At 33.0% G+C, this 26,794-nt stretch overlaps 1 protein-coding gene across 2 annotated transcripts in view; it reads right to left on the reverse strand.

Moving 5' to 3' along the window:
- Positions 1-6,797: 6,797 nt before the first annotated feature.
- Positions 6,798-26,794, reverse strand: part of LOC132702933 (RNA-binding protein Musashi homolog Rbp6) — an 838,217-nt gene continuing 818,220 nt past the window's right edge. For both annotated transcript variants that reach the window (XM_060671809.1, XM_060671808.1), the window contains 3 exons: positions 23,659-23,724; positions 17,900-18,162; positions 6,798-12,514 (listed from right to left, as the gene is read on the reverse strand). In XM_060671809.1, the coding sequence (XP_060527792.1) occupies positions 12,473-12,514; positions 17,900-18,162; positions 23,659-23,724 (371 nt within the window). In that variant the 3' untranslated portion in view covers positions 6,798-12,472. The remainder of the gene's footprint in view (positions 12,515-17,899; positions 18,163-23,658; positions 23,725-26,794) is intronic.

Below are 26,794 nucleotides of genomic sequence, written 5' to 3' on the forward strand. Positions count from 1 at the left end.
TTGGAAAACCTGAAAGAGTCAGGGTATCCATAAAGGGAAGGTTATCGAACTTTCTGTTTTTACATTAACAGTCAGGGATTTCCACTTGGCCAATAATTTGTGTTCGGTTACGCAACAAATTTGTGTATAAATTTGTTGGTACCAATCTGTAATTCCAAGATCACTCTGGTTCCCCGAATCCGAAGTAAAATGACCGTAATCATGCCCTGACTTACCCCAAATTTCCTTGTGGAGGATGTGCTGGGTTGAAGGGAATGCGCTGCACGGTTCTACCGGAGGATTCGACTCTTGAAGGTGTTGTACACTGCTTTTCAAAACAGGTGTTCAAATTTCCGACTCGCAACGCGCAATTCTCGATTCCGGCACGGCCGCTCGCGAAGTGCCGGAGGCAGGTAAAAATGGAGTAACAAAAAATGTATATATAAAAGAAGGAAAGATTTCCCGGGAATAAAGGAGGGAGAACAAGACAGAGTATACAGTTGTCAAGGCATGTATATACGCACAAAATAATAATAATTAAACTATATCCCGAAACCCAAAGCACTTCCTAAAGTGAATGAATACCACCCAACGTAAACAAAAAAATCATTCGTAAAGTTAAATAAAAGTAAGATAAAAAAAGAAAAAGAAATACAAAAGTAAATGGAGACAGAACATTCCGCCCTCCCTGAAAATACCTGAGGGATCGGAAGGTTATTTTCTGAATCAGATCGCTAGAGGAAGAGGGCAAAGCTTAACTAGGGGTCGCTTAATCAAACCCTTTGGCGTCCTTACGGTAGCTACTCTTGCAATATTATCTGCATCGGGATGTAGTTCTGCTATGCGACCTAATGCCCATTTTAATGAAGAAGTCTGTTCGTCTTTGATTAAGACCATAGTATTGGAGTCAACGGACGCATTGTGGTCGTTCCACTTTGCCCGTTGTTGCAGTGTATGTAGATAGTCTTTGTGCCACCGACGCCAAAAGTCGCGATGCAATCTTTGCAAAAGTTGCCATCTAGATAACAAGTTCAATTTTAACTGACTTGTATCGGGATTTGGAATAACCGACAGAGGCTCTAAGGATAAAAAATGGCCCGGCGTCAACGCGGTCAAATCGCTTGGGTCCGTGCTAACGGGACATAAGGGTCTAGAGTTCAAGATAGTTTCGACTTGAGTCGTGCAAGTGTAAAGCTCCTCAAAGGTAAGAATTTGTTCGCCGATAACACGCAGTAAATGTGTTTTCGCCGACTTAATGTTACTTTCCCATAGGCCCCCCATATGGGGTGCAGAAGGAGGGTTGAAATGCCATCGGATTGACTCGTGTATAGCGACGTGAGCATAGATTTCTTTAAGATGTTTTGAGGCGGCAACAAAATTAGTGCCGTTGTCCGAGTAAACGTTACTGACGCGGCCACGCCGTGCTATGAAACGTCGAAATGCGGCTAAAATAGTATCGGCCGATAAATCGGAGACAATTTCCAAGTGCACTGCTTTAGTGCAGCAGCAAATAAACAGTACGATGTAGGCTTTAAGTCTCTTGCCGCCGCGTAAACGATTCATGGTAATAGGAAACTTGCGACAATCAATCAACAATCACTGTGAAAACATTACTGGTTCGATCTTTGTAGTCGCTGCCTTTTTTCGAAATGATAGTTCACTCGTTCAAATTAACTTGAATTTGAAAAATTTTAAAAAATGTCAAAATCTCACAAGTAATTTTTTACATATAACGGTAATAACGGTATATTACAATAGGAGGGAGTCATTTTACAAGTTCTACAAGAAGGAGCGAATAAGATCTAGTGGAAGTAGTAACCAAGTGAAAGTAAGATGAGCAGAAATGGCTTGAAAAATGCGATATTTCGGTTTGGACATTTCTTTATCGGTGTGTATTGGAACGGATGTCACCTTCACTAATGAGTTTTGTTCCACTGCTTATAATACGAATAACAATAGCAATTTTTGATATTTGTGATTCCGCTTATAAGATTTAAAAATCTAATATTTTAACCTTTGATAATGTGATAATTTTTAATGATATTATTGTATTTATATGCCAGTGCCAATGTAAATGTAAATTATTTACATCGATAACAATGTACGTGCGTTATTGACATATAGATATCTCAATTTACCTAATTACATATCGCTTTATTAATTTCATACAAATTCCGAGCAGTCCTTAAGTATATAGAAATCATTTAGTAATTGTTTCTATAAAAATTTCATCTAAAATTGTGTCAATACCTCTGACGTCTTGTGATATTACCTTAAATTGAAGGAGTTCGTTTACGATATTTTTATATATATTTATATAAAAGTATTATTGCTGTCTGCTAATAGCCGTCGGTAAATTAGTTGTGGTTTGTATATTCTTTTGACCACCCTTGGTGTTTTATTTGTTAATATGACAATAACTATGACTATTATCGTTATAATATATTGACAATTAGAAAATTCATCATTATGCCTATACGCACCTTTGATTTCAGCTTGGGCAATTTGACCACATTACTACAATTATACTAGATGAGCGGGGGATGTAATAGCCGCCCATAAACTTCCACACTGACGGAGGTAGCGGATCGGAAGCGCAGATTATCACACCGTCGACGCGTATGCGATAATTGCGCCCCTGGCCTTTATCTCTAAAACAAAGGCGACATTTATAATATAACGGTTATTTTTTTTTTATTTGATAAGTTCACGAATAAAGCCCATTACATTTTACATTTACGAGGACTGTAGTGTTTTCACCGAACTTTAGGCAAAAAAAAGTAGCATCAACATTAAAATGTTAAATGAGGTACCATGTATAATTGTTATTTTACGATCCGCTAATATTTTATGATTATTTTTGAATAATAGGCTCGCTATACCTCTCTTAGTTGATTTTCGAGAAATTATTTTTTTAATATTTTTCTAAAAAGCGCAGCTTGGTAGGGCACTGGAGGGAGGTGCTGCAAATTATTTCTTAATTAGTTCTACATCATATAGGGTTTGTCAAAACTTATCATATGCATACGAGGTACAAAAATGGTGAAAATTTCATTTTTTTTAATGGACCATGCAGTCTATTATCATAAATTTTAAGAGCAAATTAAATAACAATTCGAATGATGTATCATGTCCCAATAGTTGGTTTCTCTGAAAACTAGGTTACTTACTTGAAATATCCGTCTTATGTTAAACAATTCATTTTCCGTTTGACAGTTCAATTAATTCAATTTATTATTGATTGTGCAAATTTTGTCTATAAAATCGGGTCAAAATGAATGAAAACCAGTATTTTAATGCAGATTTAATAAATTTGTTTATTGTGCATGGACAATGCAACCACATTATAGCCAAAACATGCAGATAATTTAATGAAATAAATCTTGATTTACAATACATGAACAAGAGAAAGTTTGCGAAAATTAGGAAAAGCTTTACAGACCATTTTAAAAACTATTTACACTAACAAAATATTAGGTATTTAAAAATTGCACACAGAAAATTGAAACCAATTTTTATATTAGGTGTTGAGTGTCCACCACTCCATTCTAAACACTTTAAAATTCGTTGAAGTGGTCGTAGCCTTCTTTATTTCCCATGGATCTATTTATTCAAAGCATCGTACAATTCGATGACGTAACTCTTTCTTGCTCTGCACCGGTGTCAAATAGATGCCTGACTTTAACGCACCCTATCGGTAAAAATCTAATGGCGTGAGATCGGGCGATCTTGCTGGAAAATCTGAACTTCGAAACCAATGTCATTAAAAAATTCTTATAATTCTTGTGGCAGTGAGCCTATGCCTCATCTAGTTAGTACTAAGAGGTCCGAAGTTACTAATTCTCTAAAGAAAATTATTTACCTTAATATTAATATTGAAAGGTATTTTGCAGCGTTCAATGGTCCATTGTAAATTAAAAAAAATACTTTATGATCAAGCAAAACATACTTAAATTAAATTTCCTATAAAATTCCAAGTGTTCCTTCTGAAAATTTTTGTCGGCCACCAAAAAGATGAATTATGGCAAAGTAATCAGATCTCACAGGAACTTGCTTTTATTTCAGAAACCAAACGATTTAAGTATAGGGACATAATACATCATTCCAAAGGGAATTTAATTTGCTTATAGAATATACAGGATGTTACGTTTAAAATATAAACTTTTCTCTATTTTTGTTTTGGGTACGCAAATCATTAGTTTTGACCAACCGTCCATAATGTAGAACTAATTTCGACATTTAGAAATTCTGTTCGATACCTCCCTAAGCTATGTTCAAAATTTTAACTTCCTACTGGTTCCAGTGTCGTAGTAATAAACATTTAATTGAGGCTCTGTTTATGTCGGAAAAATGAAGAAAGTAATTAATTTTTCGAAAATTGTTGGTGACAGATATAGGAACGCATTATTCAAGAACAGTATATATATATATATATATATATATATATATATATATATATATATATATATATATATATATATATATATATATATTTTCACGTATTGATTCACGGATGGAAAAATGTGATGACAATATATTCCGGGATATTATCCGTTCATTTGTTGAACTCCGACTGGAATCCGGCAGACGTTTCGCTAAGATCTCACTTGGCACCTTCAATGCTCGCACTGCGAAAACACTTCCAACACTCGTGGGTTGGAATTATCGACCCGCTTGAAGGCGATATAAATAGTTGTAAGAAACCTAACTTAAAATCAATTTACTTACCTTGAACCAACCACCTTTTTGCATTTTTTTATTTAAACGAAGAGGAAACGGATCAAGAAATAAAACTTCCGTATATATTTTGAACAATGTCCATAGTATATTATTTTAATTCCCACATACACACACGGCACGTTGTGAACCTCATTTCTTATAGTAGTAATTGTAATAATAATTATATGTATGTACATTGTAGAACGTACTGTAGTAAGTTATACATGAAGGCCCGTCTTAGGGGCGTTAAAATAGCCAAATAGACGACAAAATTCGGGTCCACATGACCAGAACAACAAAATTTTTTCTTATGTTACAAACTCCTATCTGTACAATCGTTCTATTTTTTTTGCGACAGAAATCATCTTTTATTAACCATTCGCATTCTTCTTATTAATTATAGTGTAAAATCTTGTTCATTAAAATTACTTACAATAATATAATATTATAATTCTTAATCGTAAAAGTTAAAAGCTTCCACAGAAGGAGTATGGTTATTGCTCTTTTATATTGCGTACAAGCCGTAATTGGCTATACAATGAAATACTTTAACACTGAATCACGCGTACGCCCCTGCTTTCTGCTTTAAACTAACTAGGTCGACTTTTTCTTCGCGGAGGGCGGCTCCGCTCAATTTCTAACTACCCGAGCGTTAAAGCGGCGGCGCGCGCGTGGAAGGAATGGACCGGGAGAATTGCAAAAACACAGGGACAATAGTGTGGCAATACACAAGGTGGCGCCACCGTGCCACAGTATTTATCAGCTACAATTGTAATTAAATTAGAGTATATATATGTATATCATAATATCAATATATACACAGCTTGTATACATCTAATGAAATAACGGGTGTAAAGAAATCAAAGTAAGAAACACATTTATATTTTATATGTTAATTGGAAAAAGAAAGGAAAAAGGGGTGTCCACACACTCTGTTTACATGTGATTCACCCGATAATACTTTTTATTTCGGATTTAGCGTTCATAGGTTTTGCGTACGGTGGCAAGACGCTCTTGATACGAAAACCGACGAAAGCTAAACGCGGAAGCTATAAAATAAAAGTAGTTAAAATTTGGACAGCACTTTTTTTTAATTTTCAGTGTACAGTATAAGGCCCACGATATACATTTTAACATATAACTGAAACTCACAGTGAGTGGATCAATATTGTCGAGATAATCATATATTCCCATTTTTTTTGGAAAATAATACACACACGTTTATATGATTTACTTATTTCCTAGTCACTAGGGGACTACGAGTGAAGATTTGTCGATACATTTCAATGTTGCTTCATAAGAAATTTGCCGCACCGTTTAGTGACACTACACCGCCGCTAGTGTAGTTTAACGATTAAAACATTGAAGTGGGTAATCGAAAATCTTCTACTGAAAGAATCGCGTCAAAAAAAATGCAACGTTTAAACAATCCGAATTAAAACAAAAATTTCGACGTATATTAATTTTCTGTCGTTTCTGACGCGATCCTTTTGTTTGGTTTTTATTCTGCCGAAACATCCGTGTAAACTTAGCTGATATGTTGGTATTTTATTTGACACGTCTTTTATTAGGCGCAGTGCGTAGCTTATTACACGGACCTACCTCTATATCGGTCTTATCGGACAACCATCGTCTTCAACAAACGATGAACCTCCGCGGAATTTTCTGGCATTTCTAAAGCTTTCGGCGTTTGAATCGGTCCGTTTTTCATCGGTTAAATTTAGGCCATAAAAGCTGTTCTACCTATAACGTATCGATAAAAGAAACATCTACCGCGTCATTGAGATCATCTTTGTCGAAATTATATAAATCAATGGGGAAAACGTAACTATATTAGTACAACTTTCTTTAAAATTTTCTACCTAGTTTGTAGGCGTTCATTTTTTTTACATGCTTGTTTACCCGTCTTCAACCGTTTCTAGTTCGTTACAATTATATTAATAATATCGTCTCTCGAATTGGACTGCGTTTTTCTTCGATAGATTTCCCAGTGGCAGAAAGCTACATTTTTTTTAGTATTGGTCCAAATTTTTAATTTTAAAAAATATAAATTTTATAGATATTCATCTCCGTCTTTTCCTGTTAGGAGGGAGTATTGCAATTTTAAAATACGGGAACAAAACGAGTATGTAAATTTCTTGATTGTAGATTAGGGGCTTATATTATAAATCTTTACTTTGTCCCTTAAAACCTTTGATTTGAAAGTTTTAAACAAATTTAATTATCGGGCAATCTAAAGGAAGAAGAAATCAGTCAACACAAATACCTAAACATAAATAAAAATTCCTTAACTTTGGGATGAAAACCCCATGGACCGATCCTCTAATAGTTTGTCTTTTGCTAACTTATCTCTACCACTTAATGCAAAAATAACACAGATTTATAGATATCAAAATATATGAACGGAAACATGTACATTTTTGTTTTTACTTTTTGTTTACTAACTACGTATTGCTCTGCACTGACACAATATTATAAAATACCGTGGAAACGCAAAAAGTAATCCGCATTGACATTAAATATTGACATTTTTATATACCTTTGGTCATTACTCATCGGTTAATTTTTTGCACTGACCCGTCATCGTCAGTACATTTTGCTGATCGAATACAACACAACGATTTAGGATCCCGAATAATTGTTTTCGAATCCACATTATGAAAAATGATGCCAAAATGAGATCCTACAAATCAGCTTTGACCGTTCGAATCACTTTCGTAATTGACATTTTCACCCAAAAAATAATACCTTGTTCGTGCGTCGACCAAATACTACCTACCTAATTCACCTAGACGAAATAATACCGTATTGTTCTGACGTCATTTTTATAAGTTATCCATCCGAGAGGCCTCAACTCCTTGCGTTTGAGGTCACTTATACCTAAAATCGAAAACGTTTCACGGAAACGTTTGATTCCTACCCGCTACAATATTTTTTATCTATGTGCCAGTCGTTTTGTTGCCGCGCCACGTTTACGCCTCCGATTCTTTGGAAATTGGTTATCTAACGCGTTAAGACTTTTTGTTTGTTATTATTTGGCATCGACAATTTTTTTACCCTATCTACAGATTAAAATAGATCGCTAAGCTATAAACAAAACTGCCCGCAAATAGTTCGTTGGAGTAGAAGTGGCTTCTTCATCTTTGGTAAGAGTTGCCCTAACGTAGGAAAATTATTTTGCACTTAACAAAAACAGTTAGAACATTTAAATGCTTATTTATTTATAACACATTTGTCGCTTATAATGATTTTGGTTGAAGCAGTTATATGATTTATCTATACCAGCTGATCACAGGAATCGCGACATAACCATGTTGCAAACTGAAATAGTCTGCTTAAAATGTCGATTACCCCATATTACACTCGATAATTTGAACAGACGTCGCCAAAACTTGAACACCGTATAACTAAACCTAAACCTAATTGGCTGGTGTAACTGACGAAATTTAAGAACCATCGATTCAATATTCCTTAGATAGTGTTTATCAATGATCTTATAGTTATAAAAAAGAAAAAGGTCCCCAAAAACAACTTCAAATTTCAAAAAACATGAAATAGTAATATTTGATATCTGTTCTTTGTTTGGTTTACACAATCGAGTGCCTATTTAGTTAACAAAATTGAATTATTCTTTTTTAGATAAGAGTAAAACACCCGACGCCAAAAAACATGCGCGTCAAGAGCTCAACGCGCAGATTATCTCTATTGTTCAATGGATGGTATGGCGAAATTCAATACGACGCTGGGTTTAAAACGCACCAGGTTAAAAACCGACAACGGAAAAGATAACCGGGCTGTTAGTCCACACATGTTTTTCGATTTCAGCGCTTTTTTTCCAATATGTCGACGAGTAGGGTTATAAGAAAGTTGTGGCGGAATATTCAGATCCCAAACTAGATGCTGATAAATGAAGAAGAAAATTTATTGGCAAAATGGCAAAATCTCTATTTAACACTCTTTTTTAAGGTGATGGGTTCCCAATATGTTATGATGTTAAATTTTGGTATTTAAGTAATGCTTAGCGCATTCTATTTCTTAGGCCGTATTCAGAGGTTAAAAGATTTGTCTTTGTCGAAAGTTTGTTTGAAATAATATATATTAAACAAACTTTGGTCAAAAGAACTTGCTAACGTTTTTATTAAAACTAATTGAAACTTACTTATTGAATATCATTACTACCGCAACTTGAACAGGTGTTGTTGATCCCTCGGGCGTTCGGAAAAGTTCAAAATTTATTATGATCCACTGTGTTAATATCTTGCTGTAATACATTTGAGGCTGCTTCAGTAACTCGGAATCCTATCATACGATTGATGTGACTAAAAACTAAATTTTCGATTTTTGTAATGGAAGAAATGTTTGATTACACTTAAACTTAAATCTAAATAATGCGGAAGAAACTATATTAAACTGACCCTTTTAAATTTAAATAATAGTCACTCAGGTACATCAATTGAATTTCACATTCGCATTTTGATTTCGTAGCCTATGTAAATACCTACGATTCTCCTAGTACTGACCATTTCTTCTACTGTGAACCCGGTGGTAATCCGGCAACGTAAACCTGGCGACGGTAACATTATACAGGGCGCCCCAATATTTTTTTCCACTTCAAGCGTGCCGCACCCGACTACAACTTTCAACGCGTTTAGGTCAACTAAATGTAGAAAAACGTATAAAAATTCACTGCTAGAGTCGCTGAATTAACCGAAATGAACTCGAAAAATTGGTTCCCCCTGTATCCCGCTTTCGGACTATATATTTATATATATATATATTACTGTGATTAACTTATCGTGGTTGTTTTTGTACTGAGGAAACGTTACACGAGCAATCTGGACTCAGTCGGACATTTTTTCTATACAGGACGAGCCATAAAAAATTGATAATATTAAATTACTTGAGAACAAAAGTGGCCTATTCCGATAAATGTGTTTCTTTGTAATTCGAAAACATATTTTTGAAATTAAATGATTTTTCTTTGCTTTTTCCATTTAAGAGCTGAATGATTTAGCAGATAATAAAGGAAATAAAAGCAAAAAATTAGTTAATAATAACAATTTTGTGCGTTTATCCTGGCAGGGCATACAAAAAAGGAGAGGAGTTTTAACAATTGCTTCTGGTTGCACAATTTTGTTTAGAAAAGCGGTAATTTATTAAAATTCAATTTTTTATTAGCTTCGCCGCACATTCGTCAACAAGCCCGTTACCGGCGAAATGTATAAATAAAAACAAAATAAAATGAATAACACCTTATAACCACGTGGAAAAATTAGATTCGGAATAACGGACGCCGTACCTAAAATAATAATTATAAATTTTATATAATATATAATAACCACAGAAACGCGCACATGTATTGTATGAATAACTCTCAACGCGTCCGTTATCCGACATTTTTTTATATAGAATATTCACAATATAACAAGAAACATTAATATATTATAATTTTTAAAATTGATCTCGCCTAGCCTAACAATTAGACAGATCTAGGTTTACTATGAGGGAAAATACGGATAGGATTAAAATCTAGAAGCTATATTGAATAGTATCGCCGGACCACACAGATTACACGTTGGTTATATACGTTTAAAAAAATCGCAAGCACCAAGCCATTCCGTAAAACGAAGCGTGATCAACTTTTCGTGATTATTTTTGTGCAACTAAATATTTAAAAATTTACATACGTTTGCGCGCGCGGCCGGTGGGGAAATATTAATTAACATTAATCTATTCAAAGTATAGACAAATACAACAAAGAAAAATATATATATGTACTGATAACTAAGTTTCTGTTAAAAAAATAGCTTTATATTTATGGTTAAAACTCTCCCCCGAGCCCGTCTGCGATTAAAAACGATAAAATTAATCTGCGTGGTTCGTTCCAGTAACAATAAATATATACAAATATCTTAAAAATATTATCAAATTAATATTTTCTTTTTGTATACGTACCGCGCCGGAGCGAAGATTAACACAATGAAAAGTTACTTACAATAATATGATTTTTAGAATATATTAAATAATAACCATAACATACTATATCAATGAAATAAAATTCTTTATATAAAACAACACTAGCCGGTTAAAAATGAACTATACGCAATTTAAAGCGGCTTTGCACTGAAAAACATCCAACTTGGCAAATGTAAGTTTTGCCCTATCTTGAAACTTAAAACTTGAAAAATCATAACATAATTTGTAATAAATATTCCACAAAATCTAGGTACTGGGTACATTTTGTATCACGTACAATAGAAATTATGTTTAATGAATAAAAAAATATTGTCAAATTCGTCATCGCTCTCTGGCAATGTGTTAAGAATATTCCCAAAGTAATTAGTAAAACAATTAATAAACAACTTGAAAAATAAAAATTGGTTGAATAGTAAATTCTTTGCGCTTTATTAGTTACAATTGAATATCTAATGCAATTTCTTAGTTTTTCAAGAAAAAATTATGGCACCAAGTTAAAAAAAAATTGAGTCCATCAATATCCTCAAAAAGTAAATTAGACCAAGAGCGAATAATATCAAATTTCGTTTCAACCCGATTCCATTTAAACTACCCGGCGCTACCTTTTACGATGTTTTCAGGTGCAAAACTTCCTCAAATTAGCGATCTACTAAAAAACAAAACCGAAAAGTTATACCACGGCAATGTCTCATCGGTCGAACGACCGAGGTATTTGCCCGATTGGTCCTTAATTAATAATATGTAAGGATAATGTATCCTATAGAGATACCCTGTAATATATCATATGTAATTAGAAACGCAAAGTGTTAACCAATATAGTGCTGTGTTTGGTGGAGGGGGTAAGCCGCCATTACGACAGTTGCCGAATCGATAAAGACGAGGATCTTACGTTTAGCCCGATTTATGTTTTGATGATATAACATAAGGTGGATTTAGCCAATTATAAAATATTTAGATGTCACTTATATTTATGTTATATATATTATATATATATATATATATATATATATATATATATATATATATATATATATATATATATATATATATATATATATATATATATATATTATATTATTTATAAGGTAACAATTTATATTAGTAGGAGAAATTATGTTGCCATTTATTTACAAGAAATATTTCACGTTTATTTAATAAAACACTGTTGGGTAACTAACATGGTTTGACTTAAAGGTAGCTCAATAATTCAACATAAATCCAAAAATAAAAAGACATTTTGGAAAAAAACACGTTTTAAAATAAAAAAAGTTCGTAGAATATAATAGGATAACTATTATTTCTTGCACTTATAGATAGCTACTGTTTCTTCTAGAAACAAGCATCAAAAGTAAGGTTAGAATGAAAATATATAAACTAATCTTAACTGCCAACGGTGACCGCATGGAACGGCTAAATCAAGTTTATAAATCGACCCTTCCTATTTCCGACCGCCAGTATCTTACTTATGCGTTTTAGTAGACCGCATCGCGAATTTTAAAATGCCTGTACGGCCACACAAGATAACCTAACTTACCGAGTGTTTTCAAGGCGGACTTCCTGTCGGCAATTCGGCAATCGTCGGCTGGCGGAAAGCGATTGGCAAACACCAAACATATACAACAACGAGTGGTAACCGCTCAGCGGGTGCTAAATAGTAATTAATATATTATTATCAATATACATATAGAGGTGAATGTACAAGTGCAGGTTTGGTTGTGATGACGCAATCACAGCTGTAGCTGCCGATAGGGAGCGGAATATGGGCCGCGACGACTCTGTACGGTCGGTAGGCGGCAGCTCAGTGATAGCCATTTGTAAAGGCGGCCGGAATAAGCGGGCCCTGAAATAGAAGAAGATTCTATAATAATTTTTGCAAGATAGTTCCTTTTCCTGGAACAAATGATACTGGACAACAAGAACTTATTGGGCCATTAGTCTTGTCAAATGAAGCCAAGACATCGTAAAATATTAAGACAATGGTAAGGAAAAAAGGAAGAAATACCAAAATCGAAAACGTATTTTTTATTTAATATGTAAAACAACAAATGAAAAAGAATGTTCGTATAACCAGTAATAATCTACAGAGTTCACTTTTCAATTTTCTGACTTGTTTCCTAAGGCGATTTCTAATTAAATATCTGGTGCGCGTTAAGATGACTTTACATTAGTTTTTACAACTGTTTAACAAATTTGCTATTTTCGGCACTAGATCTGGCCTATTCGGTCTATATTTAAAATTTTTACAGATTTTAATAGCAACTTCAATATGATCTGTTCTTTCAACTGCTTGTTTTCACTTATCCTTAGGAAAAAATATTAGTGCTTGTTACTTTCAAAAATCCTGCTCCGTTCTCGTCTTTTGGTTTTTCCTGAATAACTTTCAAACCGTTGGAGCTACACAATTAAAATTTGCCTCATTTTTAACCCTCCACGAGGCACAATAAGCTTATAAGAAATGTCGATCCGACGCCCGTATCCATCTTTTTTTCGCGATTTTCGACTGTTTTTGGGACATTGCTATGAAAAACGATAAGTGTCCGAAATTTGAAGCAATCGACTTCATAGTTGGCACATATATGCAGCTTTGCCCCGTGACGGAACTTATTGAAAATGGGGGGGGGAGGCTGGGTGGTCGGGAAGTATTCTAAAAAAAATAAAAATCGTGTGTGCCAGGGTGTACAAAAAACATCAATTTTCAAAAACCGTTCACGAGACCAAAAGATGCAGAAGATACGGCTCCATAAACTTTTATTCTTGATACTTTTTCAAAAATATACAGAGTGCGCCGCAAATTTAAAAAAAAAACAAAAATAGGTCCCCCTATTATTGAAAATTGGTTATAACTGAAAAACTATGATTCAGATATCACTTTCTTTTATATTGAGATATACCCCGCATAGACAGCAAAAACTTTTATATTTAGGGTTTTCACCGATTGTACACTGTGTTCCCGATATTCCGTGCTAAATAAGAAGTTAATGTTCTAAATTTGCAGATATCAACTTCAAATTTAGCAGAGAAGTAAAAGTTCAAATATTTTTTAAAAAATTAAAAAAAAAAGATAATTTTAGCTTTTTTATCGATTTTTTTTTTGCTCCGTAGCAACTCCTAATGTGAGAGAGTAATAAAATAAAGATTTGCAATGACAGGGTGCACAACTTAAGGATTATAAAGTTCAGATAAATTAGAATGATATTCTACGATAAATTCCGTTTCAGTGTTTTTTATTCCTTAATTTAGGGTCACACTAATTTAATTTGCACAAAATAGAAAGGAGAGTTTAGTGAATGAAAGTAATGCTATAGCGAGTGGTTTATTGGAATAATAAATATAATAATAATTATACATGATTATAATTACATAGATGGACAAATAATTGAAATATTAATTATTCTATGATCAAGTAAATAAAAACTAAAAGAAAGAAATAAGAATATTACGAAAATAGATAAATTGTAATAAACAAAATGTACTATTTACAATACAACTTCATTGGTAAATTTCGATCATGATGCGAATAGTAAAATGAACTATAGTTCAGAGAAATAATAAGGGGCTATACATGGATGTTATCAGCTTCCCATATTCTATCTTCTATTTAAATCATACGTTCCACGTACTTAATTTTTCATAGTCCACTGTCTTACAAGAGGGTTTCAACGTCCCTCATTTTAAAAGTGGTGTTATGTCTAGCTATAAACCCTTTTACTTGCGCACATACCAAGTCATAGTGATATTGCGGAAGGCAAAGTACCGTTATACAAGGTGTTTTATAACTGAATGTCAATAACTAAGAGAGCGATTTTTGGGTCCATCTTAACTTTTGGGATTCAGGATTGGCAACATTTTCAAAAATGAAATGATCTATGTGTACTACATTTTTTTACATCATTTCTATTTTGGCAGACATTGATGGCATCTTAAAAAAAAGTTATTCTTACAATCTTCAATCATTTCAAAAGAAAATTAGTTTTTTAACTTTTTTCAATCTGATGTACGGTTTTGACTTAAAAAAAATAAAAACCACTTCTCTGCATGGTCATTTTTATTTATATTATTATTTATTTTATATTATTATTTTTTGCTTAAAATTTTAAAAAGTAAAAAGAACAGTTTCCTATTTTTTTTTCTGGAGGACACTAATTGGCAACTAAAAACTAAAAAAATATTATTTGTTCATAGACAGCACGCCACTGATTTCCTTAAGAAAAATACTGACATTTGATTTGAATTGATCTCTTTTCTTAGTCCGTCGCACGGTTTTCACTTAAAAACTAAAACCAATTCTTCTGCATGCTGTCATATTAACGATATTGTTATGACCATGCGGAGAAAAGGTTTTTATATTTTTAAGCGAAAACCGTACATCGGACTGAAAAAAATCAAGAAATTAAATTTCTTTACAAATGATTGGAGATTGTAAAAATAATTTTTAGGTGACATTCAATTAGAAAACACCCAGTACATTTATTTGCAAAGAGGTTTTTTCGTTTATTCAAACTTACAATCTTACATTCTGAGTATATATTTTTGAATTGGTTTTTATTTGAAGTAATCCAACCAATGATGTCATTTTTTACAATAAGACGTAGGTATTTTTTCAAATTTCCTTGAGTGGTCCTCCAAGGTAGGTATTTCTTTTTTAAGTAATACGAGTGTATTATTTTTCTGTACTTCTCTTTGATACCCTGATGGGGCCGCGTTTATCCTCGAGCACAAGTGATATATAGTTGACTGTCCAACTAAAGTCATATTCGAATACATGTCAACTATTTTTGGAACAGCGTGAATCGGATACGACCAAGACCACTAAATTTTACAGTTCGATAATTATTTAAGAAACAGGAAAAGTAAATTTTAAAATAGAAAGATTCAGATTTTAATATTTATTCTATTGTAAAAAAGAAAAGCAATGATTATAGAATTTGGAACCAAAATAATTTACGCCATGACGATGACGGGTAAAACTCCACCTCAAATTTTGGATGACTGGTAAATGTAAATGGATGGATTATTGTTGAAATTAATGTAATGTAAAGATTTCAAAATTTTTAATGAATACGGAACATTTTTTGAACATATATTAACTTTGTAGTAACTCTAACGTTTGGGGAGCAAAGAACAGAGTTTATTCAGAACATTTATCGATTTATTAATAAAAAATAAAACGTAAAATATAAAACAAAATAATAGTAATAATTAATAATATCACTAGCTTGAAATGAAACAAAAATTAATCGCGAACCCGCAACATCTTTATAAAATTTCGAGAAACGTGCGCCTTCTGTGTTATCGATTACTCAATTAAAGCAATAGAGGAGTTCGGAATTATATTGTACGTTATCTAAATTAACCAAAAATATGAAGTCACCCTAAAAATAGATTCAAAACTGCTTATTGAATAAACAACAGCGCTTAAAATCGAAAATTATTACCTAATTATTCGACGTTAATGATTATGCAGATGGATTTTAATGTGTATTTATAACGCTCTGGCCTGATATTAAATTTATAGGGAATTTAGGGCGTTTTAATGGTTACCGAGAAACGTTCCGGGCAAAAATGAATAAGGTATTACTGAAAAATAATCGCTTGGGTAAAAACATTTTAGGCAAAATGTATATTTAAGAGATTGTAAAAGCGATTGGTTGCGAAAATTTGGTGTTAACTGATTTTAAGATTCTTGATTCCGAAGAATTTGTTTATATTGCAAAACATATCATAGAATTATGTTTTATTAGTATAATTGTAACGGACTTATTATAAGATATGCGATGTCTAGCTACAGTTGGAATATGTAAATGGCAAATTTTCATGTGTCCGTAAACAATTTTTCATGTTAAACAAATTAAAGTTAATTAAAAAATTGATATAATACAAAATGGAATGAAACCAAAACGCCAAATAAAAATAGTCAAATAGTAAATGACAATTAATTTTTCGCATATGGATTATTGAAATACTTTTGAGCCATACTCTGTGCTCAAAAAGATTCGGACATAATATGGTTCTGTTTGTCGCAAGTCCGCACGAGAAGGCGTAGCTAAGTAAAAAACTTGTTTCTATTTAATAATTTTTTACGGCCTTCGATATAATTCAATGTAGAGTAGCTCTCACATTAGTCATATAGCTATTAAGATAAAATAGGGTAAGGGTCGTAATATTGTAAAATTGATGCGCATCAGACGGCGATGATATTGTCGTAAAGAAGAAAATGGTTTCCATGTATGCCTGTAACTTTCACACAGTAACCTTCACTTTTCGCCTGTTATCACCACTTTTCGCAAACTAGCGAAGTTTTAACTCGTTTTTGTTCACAACATGTAACGCGATCTGTGTCTATCTTGAGAAAATACTGCCGAAAAAATGCCACCTTCAGAATAAAAACTGTCGAATTTATATGTCAACGTAATAAGGTCTTACCGATTGAATGCAAGATTTGAAATGACAAACTTCATTTTTTTGAAATCGAATTTTGAAATGCAGTTCGGTACGCTGCAAGATTAGTTTTGGTTAGCCGAAAGAATGCAGCTGGTTGTCTGTTGTTTAAAAACTGATTTTTCACACGAGTTATTTTTAAACCGCTTGAGCAAGCGAGTTCTTTAGAGGGAGGAAGTGCCAACAAGAACAGTTTTTGTTGCGGGTTGTATCTAGCATTTTTACCACTTATAATCGATTCGTATCTGAAGATGCGGTAGCTGAATTTCACATCTTTAACAATAGCCCGGGTAGAAGGTAATTTTTAATGATAGATGGTGTAGTCATACTGTACCAGTGTGACACCGGAATGATACAAAAATAGATATAGCGTAGCTGTTCTGCCAATGGTTAGTGTTTTTTGGTTCTTTGAATGGTTGTTTTTTTTTGGATAGACAACACCGCTGCAGTTAAGTTCATAACAAAGAACAAAACTTGATCAAGAAGACCACTACGCCAGCTGAAGGTTAAGTTGATGAACGAGATAACAAGTCATGCTGTTATTGGCACCAGAGCCCGAAACTTCAGAAAATAAGGCGCCGACAAAATATTCCACTAAGGCATATGATTGGAAACATTTTGTGAAGTGTCCAGACCTATTGCAAAACCAACGATCAACAGTTAGATGACAAAACAATCCCGGCAATGGTGAAAAGACAGGACATTGATAATACGACAAAACGAACGGTTATGGAACAGCAAACCTAACTAAATCTTACCGAACTGCAAAGTTTATCAATCTACTTACCGGACTATAGTTAAGTGGCGCCCGACTGACAGCGATGGCCGGAAAGCTGGACGGCTGCGGACTAGCTGCCTGTACGTAGCCAACGCTGTCTCCAGGACCGGCACCGCTGCTGCTGTACATATCGATGGCCGGTCCGGGACTGGATGCGGCGGGGAATCCGGCGGCCCTGGACGCGTTTTGGGCGGCCGCAGCGGCAGCCGCGTGTGGTGAAGCAGGCGGGCCGAAACCCTGGGCGGCGGCCGCGGCTTGGTAGTTATTCATCACTGCAAAGAAAGACCATTTCACACCATTTGAATGATTATCATTACAAGCGCTTCTATCGGCGTTTCAAATGTAGACATTTGAATGTTATTGATTGTAAAACGCAAAATAAAGAAGCATTTTTTTTAATAGGGTAGATATCGTGGTCGCAAGAAGCTGAGACTTTTTTAACAACAGTCCGTGAGGGAACTATTTTTCACATATGTGACTGTAGTGATTAAAAATCATTTGTACTTATGATAAAGACGAGGAGCTTTTAAAATCTAATCAAAACTTGGCAGTTGCTATTTTGGACATCTTCATTAAGTGTTTGAGATTACTTAAGATTGGAATTTCAGAATGAACACAGAATGTCAAAACTAACCTTCTCATTCTTAAATCTCATCATGTCGACTAACACACAATTCAATGCTTATGGCAATTCATTTGCGGACTATGAGAATTCTGTACGAGTTGAGACTTGTCGACTAGGAGCTCTAATAATAACCAAAAAATTATATATGGTAGATATAAAATCCTAAAAAAAAAAGGCAATCTGTATTATGTGCGGGATTTTGTTTGCAAGTTTCACACCACTCAGAAAGAACGTTATTTCCAGAAATATTGAAATAACGGGATTTATTTCAAACTCCGCCAGTGCAAAAAGGAGGGAATGGAAGATAGTTTTCTTTCTACTAGTGCTATCCTTCGCATGAAATAAAGATAATTTTTAGATTTAGATTTAGATTACCTTCTCTCAACTTCTTTACTTGAAAATTACTTTACCATACGTACCAATCTGTTTTTTATGTTCATCAGATAAATGATTTCTCAATCCTACATTATGTTGAATGAACTATTACTGTTTCTCCAAACATAAGAAACAATCTCCGGCGTCAGATTAAGCAATGTTTTAAGATTGATTGGAATGCCATTTATCCCAAACTAGAAACATAACCATTTTTAAAACAAAATTGGGTATTAGGACTTTATAAAAAATGTATACATTTTAAAGAAAATTAATTTTAATTGTTACATAGTTTTTAAAACTAATTGTTTTTTGAAAAATATATTCCCATTCCACTAATGTGGGGTTGCTCATTCTTCTTAATTATTTTCTAGACTGACTTTTTATATCTTTTGGAAAATCTATACGGCAACACAATATTCTCTATTTTGAAATTGGATTGATTACGGAGAAGGAACGCATGATACAATATGACTTGACACCACTTGTGTATAGTTTGTTTTGTTCCAAAAACTGTTCTTATTTTGTTTATTTTTTATTTATTTTATCAGTTCGTTGGCTACCATTTTATTATATTACCTAGTTTTATTCTCAATAAACGCCACTTTAAGGAGTGAGGGGTTAACAAAAGTAAATTACAATCAGTGTTTTGTAAGTCTATATGTAAACATCCGATCGCTCCTAAACTCGTGACTAAAATATCGGTAGCTCGCGGCAGTATTGAGACATTAAAGTGCCACTTTGCGTACACCTCAATGCATAGTTGGGTTATCTTAAAGTACGGACCTTCCTAAGTACCCACTTCACCTGATATTAATATTTCAACACCGTGAAATTTTTGACATGAAATTAAGATTGAATATTTTAGTGACGTTTTATAACACTATTTGCTTTGACGCTGTAAAAGTATGTAAAAGAGTAGTAGTTAACTTCTCCTGTTGAATACCACAAATTCGTTATAGCCAGAGTGGGGGGCTTTAGATTTGAATGTGTTTTCCTTCTCAGTCTCGGCCACCCAGATCCGTTTTGTTCGCCGCATGATTTACGATGGTCGCGAGAGAGGACCGAAAACGGGTTTAATGGTTCGAGCAAAGTTTGTTTCACTGAAAGTGACACCTAACAAAGTGCTCCGAGACTGCCCGGACGTCTGACGAACAAAAGAGGATGAAAAACTATCGGGCCGTATCGTTTTCCCTTTTTTACGGACCGAACGAAATTCCGTGGAGAGGGATGAATTATGACGGGTTAAGGGGCGACGATCAATAAGTGTCGATTTGCGTCCGGAATATCCCGTTTCACTAGGAACTGTACGTTCTCTCTCATTGTAAAGGACGCGTTTTCTGATAATTTCCAGGACGATAATTTTGTCACTCGTGCACTTTCTGATAATCCATAAATTTAAATTGTAAAGCAAAATTATGTTGAACTAAGGTGGCTTTTACTTGATGAAAATCCATTTATCAAAATAAATAAGAACTAAAAGTTCAGATTTTTACGAAATTATATATTTTTACATGACAATTGTTTCGATAACACACATGTGTGTTGTCAAAACAATCTGAACTTTTAGTTCTTATTTATTTTAAAAATTTGGTTATTACTAACAAAGTTTGCAGAATAGCAATTTACATGCTCAATCGAGGCTAAGTCCACGACTATCGGTTAGATATTCGGTGTGCACAAAAAGTTCAGTGTGTTTAACTTTACTGCACCGTTGATGCAGTTTTGCCAAACGAGACCAATTCTTTCAATAAAAGAAAATCTTTCCTTATATTTTCGGTTGGTCCAGTCACTTTTACTATACGGCATTATCGACTGGGGCGGTGCGTATAAAGTAATCTTAAAGCATTGGACGTAATTCAAAAAAGAAAAAAGTTATATTTCAATTTAATCGATACTCTCACTCAGATCAGCTTTTTAAGTATTGCACTACTAACAATACTATAAAGTAATTATGATTCATATGAGAAAAAACAAATTATTCAACAACCCCATCCCTTATGATAAGTTTACTAGAGAAAAAACGAAAGAAAACTTAACACAACCAATTGCAAAAAAAGATAAATTATATAATATAATTTCTGCTGAAATGAAAAATATTATAACATATAAAGAGTTCGGCTATGAATTGTTTAATTGGTTAGCGGAAAATTGTCCCACAGTTATTGACTAAGTTTAAAAGCTTTATGTAAAAGCAACTTAAATTAAACGCAATCCATTATCTTGGTTCCTGTTCCCTTCTTTTGATCAGTTTATTTTTGTTGGCCAGGATAATATATTTTATTTTATCTGGGTTATTTGCAAAATAAATAGCACTTAAAGTAGCAGACGAGTTCTGTAACTCAAACTTAATTAAATGTTATGAATTCTATCACAAATGTATGATGATAATCTCATTTTTTTTTAATTATCCAAAATTTAAATTTAATTTATAGTAATTCGAGGATAGATGGCCCAGATTTTGAAATTTCATGTTAATATATTTGTGAATCAAATTATAACTGCAGTTTCTTTTTAAAACGAATCTTTATCGAGTTAGAAATGCGTATAAAATATATAAAATCAATATAAAAATAAATGTTTCAATTCTTGAAAAAAATAAAAATAGTTTACAAAAACCATCTCGCTGAGGTGAGTTGGCGCAATAAAAAAAAAGTTTTTTGGCCAAAATTTCACTTTGTTTTGCACATCAGAAAACCAGATTCATCGCAAAAGTTAACAAACTTGGAACAGGAATCATGAAACCACTTGGAGCAACGTAAGCATTGAACCCAGTCGTCAGATTTTGTGGTTTTGGAATACTCGTCGCTACAACCAGCGCAAGCCTCATCAGCGTCATCGACATCATCTGAAGAATCATCGAATATTATTAAATTAAAGTAAAGCGTCCTGTACTCAGTAGAATCTAGCGTTATCTTAAGGTAAAATATTGAGGCTATTAAACAATTTATTATTATTATCATAATAATAATAATTATTATTATTACTCATTTATTGGTAATTTTTTTTAAGTATTGGTCAAGTGTTAAAGTAATATGTCAAAACATATCCTTTTATTTATTATCATCAGCAAAAAAGAATAGTTCATGTGAATGGGATTTATACTAATAAACGGCTATTATCTTGTTGAACTAGATAACAATACCTCATAAGTTGTTGTTTTGCCTCGTTAAATAAAAATCATGACAATTGACATAACGTATTTTGATCAACATTTATTTTTTGATCACAATAAACTTAGTTCAAAAAAATTAATACTAAAGAAAATGATCAAAGTGATTTATGGTGGCAATAACTACATTTCGGAGACATTGCCTACGAAGGCGTAAGAATTTTCGCACAACATTCACCTCGTATTCTGGAAACTAAGTATTTCCGGACCTACGTTTATGTGAAATTTTTTTCTTTTGGTTGACGAAATTCCAGCTGAGCTTTGGTGCATGTTTTTTGAAACAACCTGTATAAAACAGTGATATTTGCTTTCCTTTCAAATGTACCAATCCAGATTTAACATTATTTAAAGCTATCAAAGTAAATTCAAAGCTGGGTAACTTACAAAATGTTAACGTTATAATTTAAATATAAAAATCTCAATTTGGTAGTTATTAGTTATTTGGAAATGGATATTAAGGATGAGCAGGCTCAGGGGACATTCAAGATTCTAATTATTCAAATCCTTTTGTATTTCGCAATGTCTCATGGGCGCACACTAATATCAAAACGATTTAAAAAAGGGTCGCATAAATCTTTTAAAAGCTCAAGACCATTCCAAAAAATGAAAGGAATCGTAATCGAATGGGGCACAATACGATAGACACAGATATTCAATGACAAGTGTTTGTATTTAGTAACTTAATTTGCATTTTGGCTGCAAAAGTTCACATAAGAAACTTCAATGCATTAAAAGTTTTGTTGGTGCGAAACATATACCTCTATCCGATAAAAAAAATCTATTTCTTCTAACATGAATGATATGATTATTAAAAAACTACTAATCAGCAAACAAACCATGAAGCAAACATATATACTACATATAATGAATTTATTTGATAGTTTACATCCGCTTTGCATTGAATTAAAGTTAAGTTTTCGTATTCGTGTTAAGTATGAAGTATACAATTTGTACCTATTGTATGACCGTAATTTTTCATAAAGCACGCAAGAATGTAATTATTATTAACATTTTTTTATGTTTCCCAAATATACAGTGAGCTTTATAATTCCATGGGAACACGTCAATGGGAATTGTTCTGTCACTTTGTATATTAGTTTTTCAATTTAAACTAAGTTCGCCAAGATAATCCCCAACTTCGTCTTAGCGAATAATTGTTTTTGATAATATTCCGCACGTGTGCAGAGAAAATATACTTCACTTTCAGTATGATGTAAAAATGTTTAATGATTATTAATTATTCTTAGTCTCTGAAAGAATGGGCATTGTTAGGAAGTTTGGATATTTTCTTTGGTATGCCACACTAATATTGAAAATAGACGTTCAATTGAATTGGAAGTTAAAAATTGCGCACTATTTTCAATACATTTTAAGCGGAATTGTAAAAAGAAAATTTATATGCACATATTTAGTAGAACATTGGTAAAATTTATATAAAAAATAATTAAGGGCAGAAACCGTTACAAGCTGTAAAGGAAAGTGAGACCATATATTATTTGCGAAACATCAAATCTTTTAGCTGAACTTAGTTCTACTGGTTAATTAGCATACAAACCGATGTCTGTCCTGCAAATGTGCAAATAATTTTGTGTTAATTACCTGAAAGTGCCTGGGTCAGCAGTGGAGTGTTATTGTTCGGTGTCAGTTGTCCATTGGTTAAATCAACTGAAAACACAGAGAGAGAATACAAGATTAGATAAGTCAAATGCTATTTACTGAACAGTATACGCGTATTCAGTTGCAAGTATGTAATGTGTAGCCCTAATTATCCAATGGCGTTTAGAGCACCTGCATCCGCAAAGTATTTAGAACCACTTGAGCTGAAACTTATTTCACAAAATTTAAGAAATAAATTCCAGATCACGGTCGAAATACGCCTTAGATTATGTCCTTACGAGTGCATGTAATAGTGAGAATTGTGATACGTGCAGTGACGGCGTCGGTTTTGACATGTTTACAGCATTGATGTTAGGGTAATTTGTTAGCACATGCAATTTGGTTAAAACATAATATGCATCCCTGTCTCTACACAACGTAATAGGTCATAGTTACAGAGTATTCGCGGTAGCCGTTAAAATGGCGCAAGCAAAGCATACCGATCCGATTTCCAATAAATAATATAAATATATTTTATTAGAATTAAATTTGCATATGTTCGATTGCAACCGTTCCTGCATCAATTAAGAACGTTGTTTTAGGTATTTAGCAAGAATTGAACTATTTTTCTCATTATTTAACAAATGTTTCTTGTTATTGTCAATTAAAAAAAATCTAAACTACTTTATTTAAACGACGTCTACAAATTATTCCAAAAAAGTTTCGGATGTTACACTGGGTACTTAAAAACGCGACTATAGTTTTTGGGGAATTACATTAGTACGTATCTATTATATATACACTAGCAGACGTGTAATGCGGGGTTTTCAATTTTTCGTATTTAGGTTTTTCAGTTAGGAGGTTAGTGATTGCGTATTTCTGGCTTACTTTTTGAGGAAACGGAAGCTTTTGAATGGTACAAGGACTTCAGATAGTGAAAAATTACTGTTCAGAGCCCCCTGTTATACGTTAACACATAAAATAGCGAAAGCGATTTTAGTCATGTTTCTTCCTTAATGTTTCGAATTTTCCAAATAGTTGTCTACATTTACTTTGAACTGAGGCATCACAATCGAAATTTTTAAGCAAATTTAAGAATGAGTAATTTTCGTGATCATATCCAATAAAATAATTTGAAATGGTTTTTATTCCATTTTAAATATGAAATTTACTTTATAAATTATATAGTCCGATGAGGTACAATTTTCACAAGTTATGGAATATAGAATATAGAATAGGTTGACATACGGCCATAGAAGTTAGGAAAGCTCCCGAAAGTACGTTATATTTTTTCCTTCTATGTCAACAATTTTCATAATTTAGGAAGGAGGAAAATGAACAACTACCGTGAGATATTTTAGAATAATCCTCTAATTTAATTATACGGCGAAGAATTAAAGTAATCATGGAAACTCAAAAATTAAATAGGTATTCGAGACCGTCTAACTCAATATAAATCATTTTTCAAAAATAAATATAGATAACGGTATTTTTTCGAAAAGGCCAGGGCAAGGAATAAATCACAAAAAATAATTACTAAAAACTCAATTTTGGTTTACGCATCAAAAACTAAACTAAGTACATTACTAACAGGGCCCAGAATTGCGCAAACGGTAACTCTCTATCTTTATAGGAATCTTCTTCCTGTGCGTTTGAAAACATCAAAAATTGAACACCGTGTACATACACTAACATCTGATCCTTTGGTTTCTAAATTTATACTATAGAGGCCTAAATGTCTACCGATAAGTTAGTTACTGTGTAGGTCAGAGTGTAAGACAGAGAATCCATATTATCATATGTCTTCCATACTCATAGAGTTTTAACTAAATATGCTTGCGCCCAAATCCACCCTTTTATGAAAACATGTCTTCCGGGGCAAGTTTTATTGCATCTTGATCTACTCCCATGCCAAACCTTAAGGCCTGCAATCGATGGACGTATAAAAGCAAAAATCCCCAATTCTGACGTTCAAATTAAACTTCGGCAATAAAAGTCGAACCACAAAACCATGGGCGTCGGTTGGCAAGCGAAATTATTATTAACATATTTAATTGCGCCATCATTAAAAACAAAAACTGGGTCGTAAATTTTCATCTATTTTAGTACAAGAGGGGCGTTTCTTTTCCGTAGATTCTGAAATACAAATGAAGGCGGCAAACATTTTTCGTCCCACCACAATCGACGCCATTGGATCGAAGGGTTCAGGGAGCGAATCCGGTCAGGTGATGAATGAATATTGACGACAAAAATGCGTTCGGGAACTTTTTTGACAATTTCCGTGATATTTACGGACTCATTTATCAATGCCGAATTTAATAAAAATGGGCGTGGACTTTAGGGAGCGTTTTTTCGGTCATTTTAGCCTGATTTAATGTGAGAACTGTACCCTATTTAAAAATGAAACGTTTGCAAAGTAAAACTTGATTAGTTTGATGGTTATTGCCTACGCAAACCTTTGTACTTTAAGCCGAAACATTTTATGAGTAGGATGTTTTTTAAAAATAAGAAAATATTTTTTTGAAAGAGATTTAAGTATTTTGAATTTAAAATGTTATAATTGGAATATTTTTTTTGAAGATTGTTTATTTCAAATTAATTTTATTTTTACTAATTCTACTTCAAAATTTCGTAACAAAACTCAATAAGAGTTTTTCATCAAGAGTTAAAATTTAATGGTGCCATTGTGCTATTGTGTGTTCGTCCGTTTCAAATTTTATAATGTTGTAATCAAATAAAAGAAAACGTCTTTGATACAAGCTTATAGTTTTGATTAGTTTAGTTAATTATGGAATAAACGAGAAGTAAATAAAAAAATGTCACTGTTTTCTTTGAGTTTCAATTCAAACATTTTCGAAGAGTTTTCAAAATACATATATGTTCTAAACCTCTTAAACTTTGGATTGGTGTTAAACATTTAAGAAACCACAAAACTCAAGAGGGCATAGATTTTAATGAACGTTTATTCCAAAAATCAGCTCTATATTCATGTTATTTATAGATACTATCTCTACCAAATTAGGAAAATAATAATATAGCTGATCAAAAACACCTACAGATATAGTTAGGTGAGGGTACATGAACTTTTCTTAATAAAATTCAACTTAGTTCAAAATTATACCAAAGATCAGGCAAACAT

The sequence above is a fragment of the Cylas formicarius genome, unplaced genomic scaffold (genome assembly GCF_029955315.1).
Source record: "Cylas formicarius isolate icCylForm1 unplaced genomic scaffold, icCylForm1.1 PGA_scaffold_6__28_contigs__length_40554024, whole genome shotgun sequence".
In the NCBI taxonomy this organism is placed as follows: domain Eukaryota; kingdom Metazoa; phylum Arthropoda; class Insecta; order Coleoptera; family Brentidae; genus Cylas; species Cylas formicarius.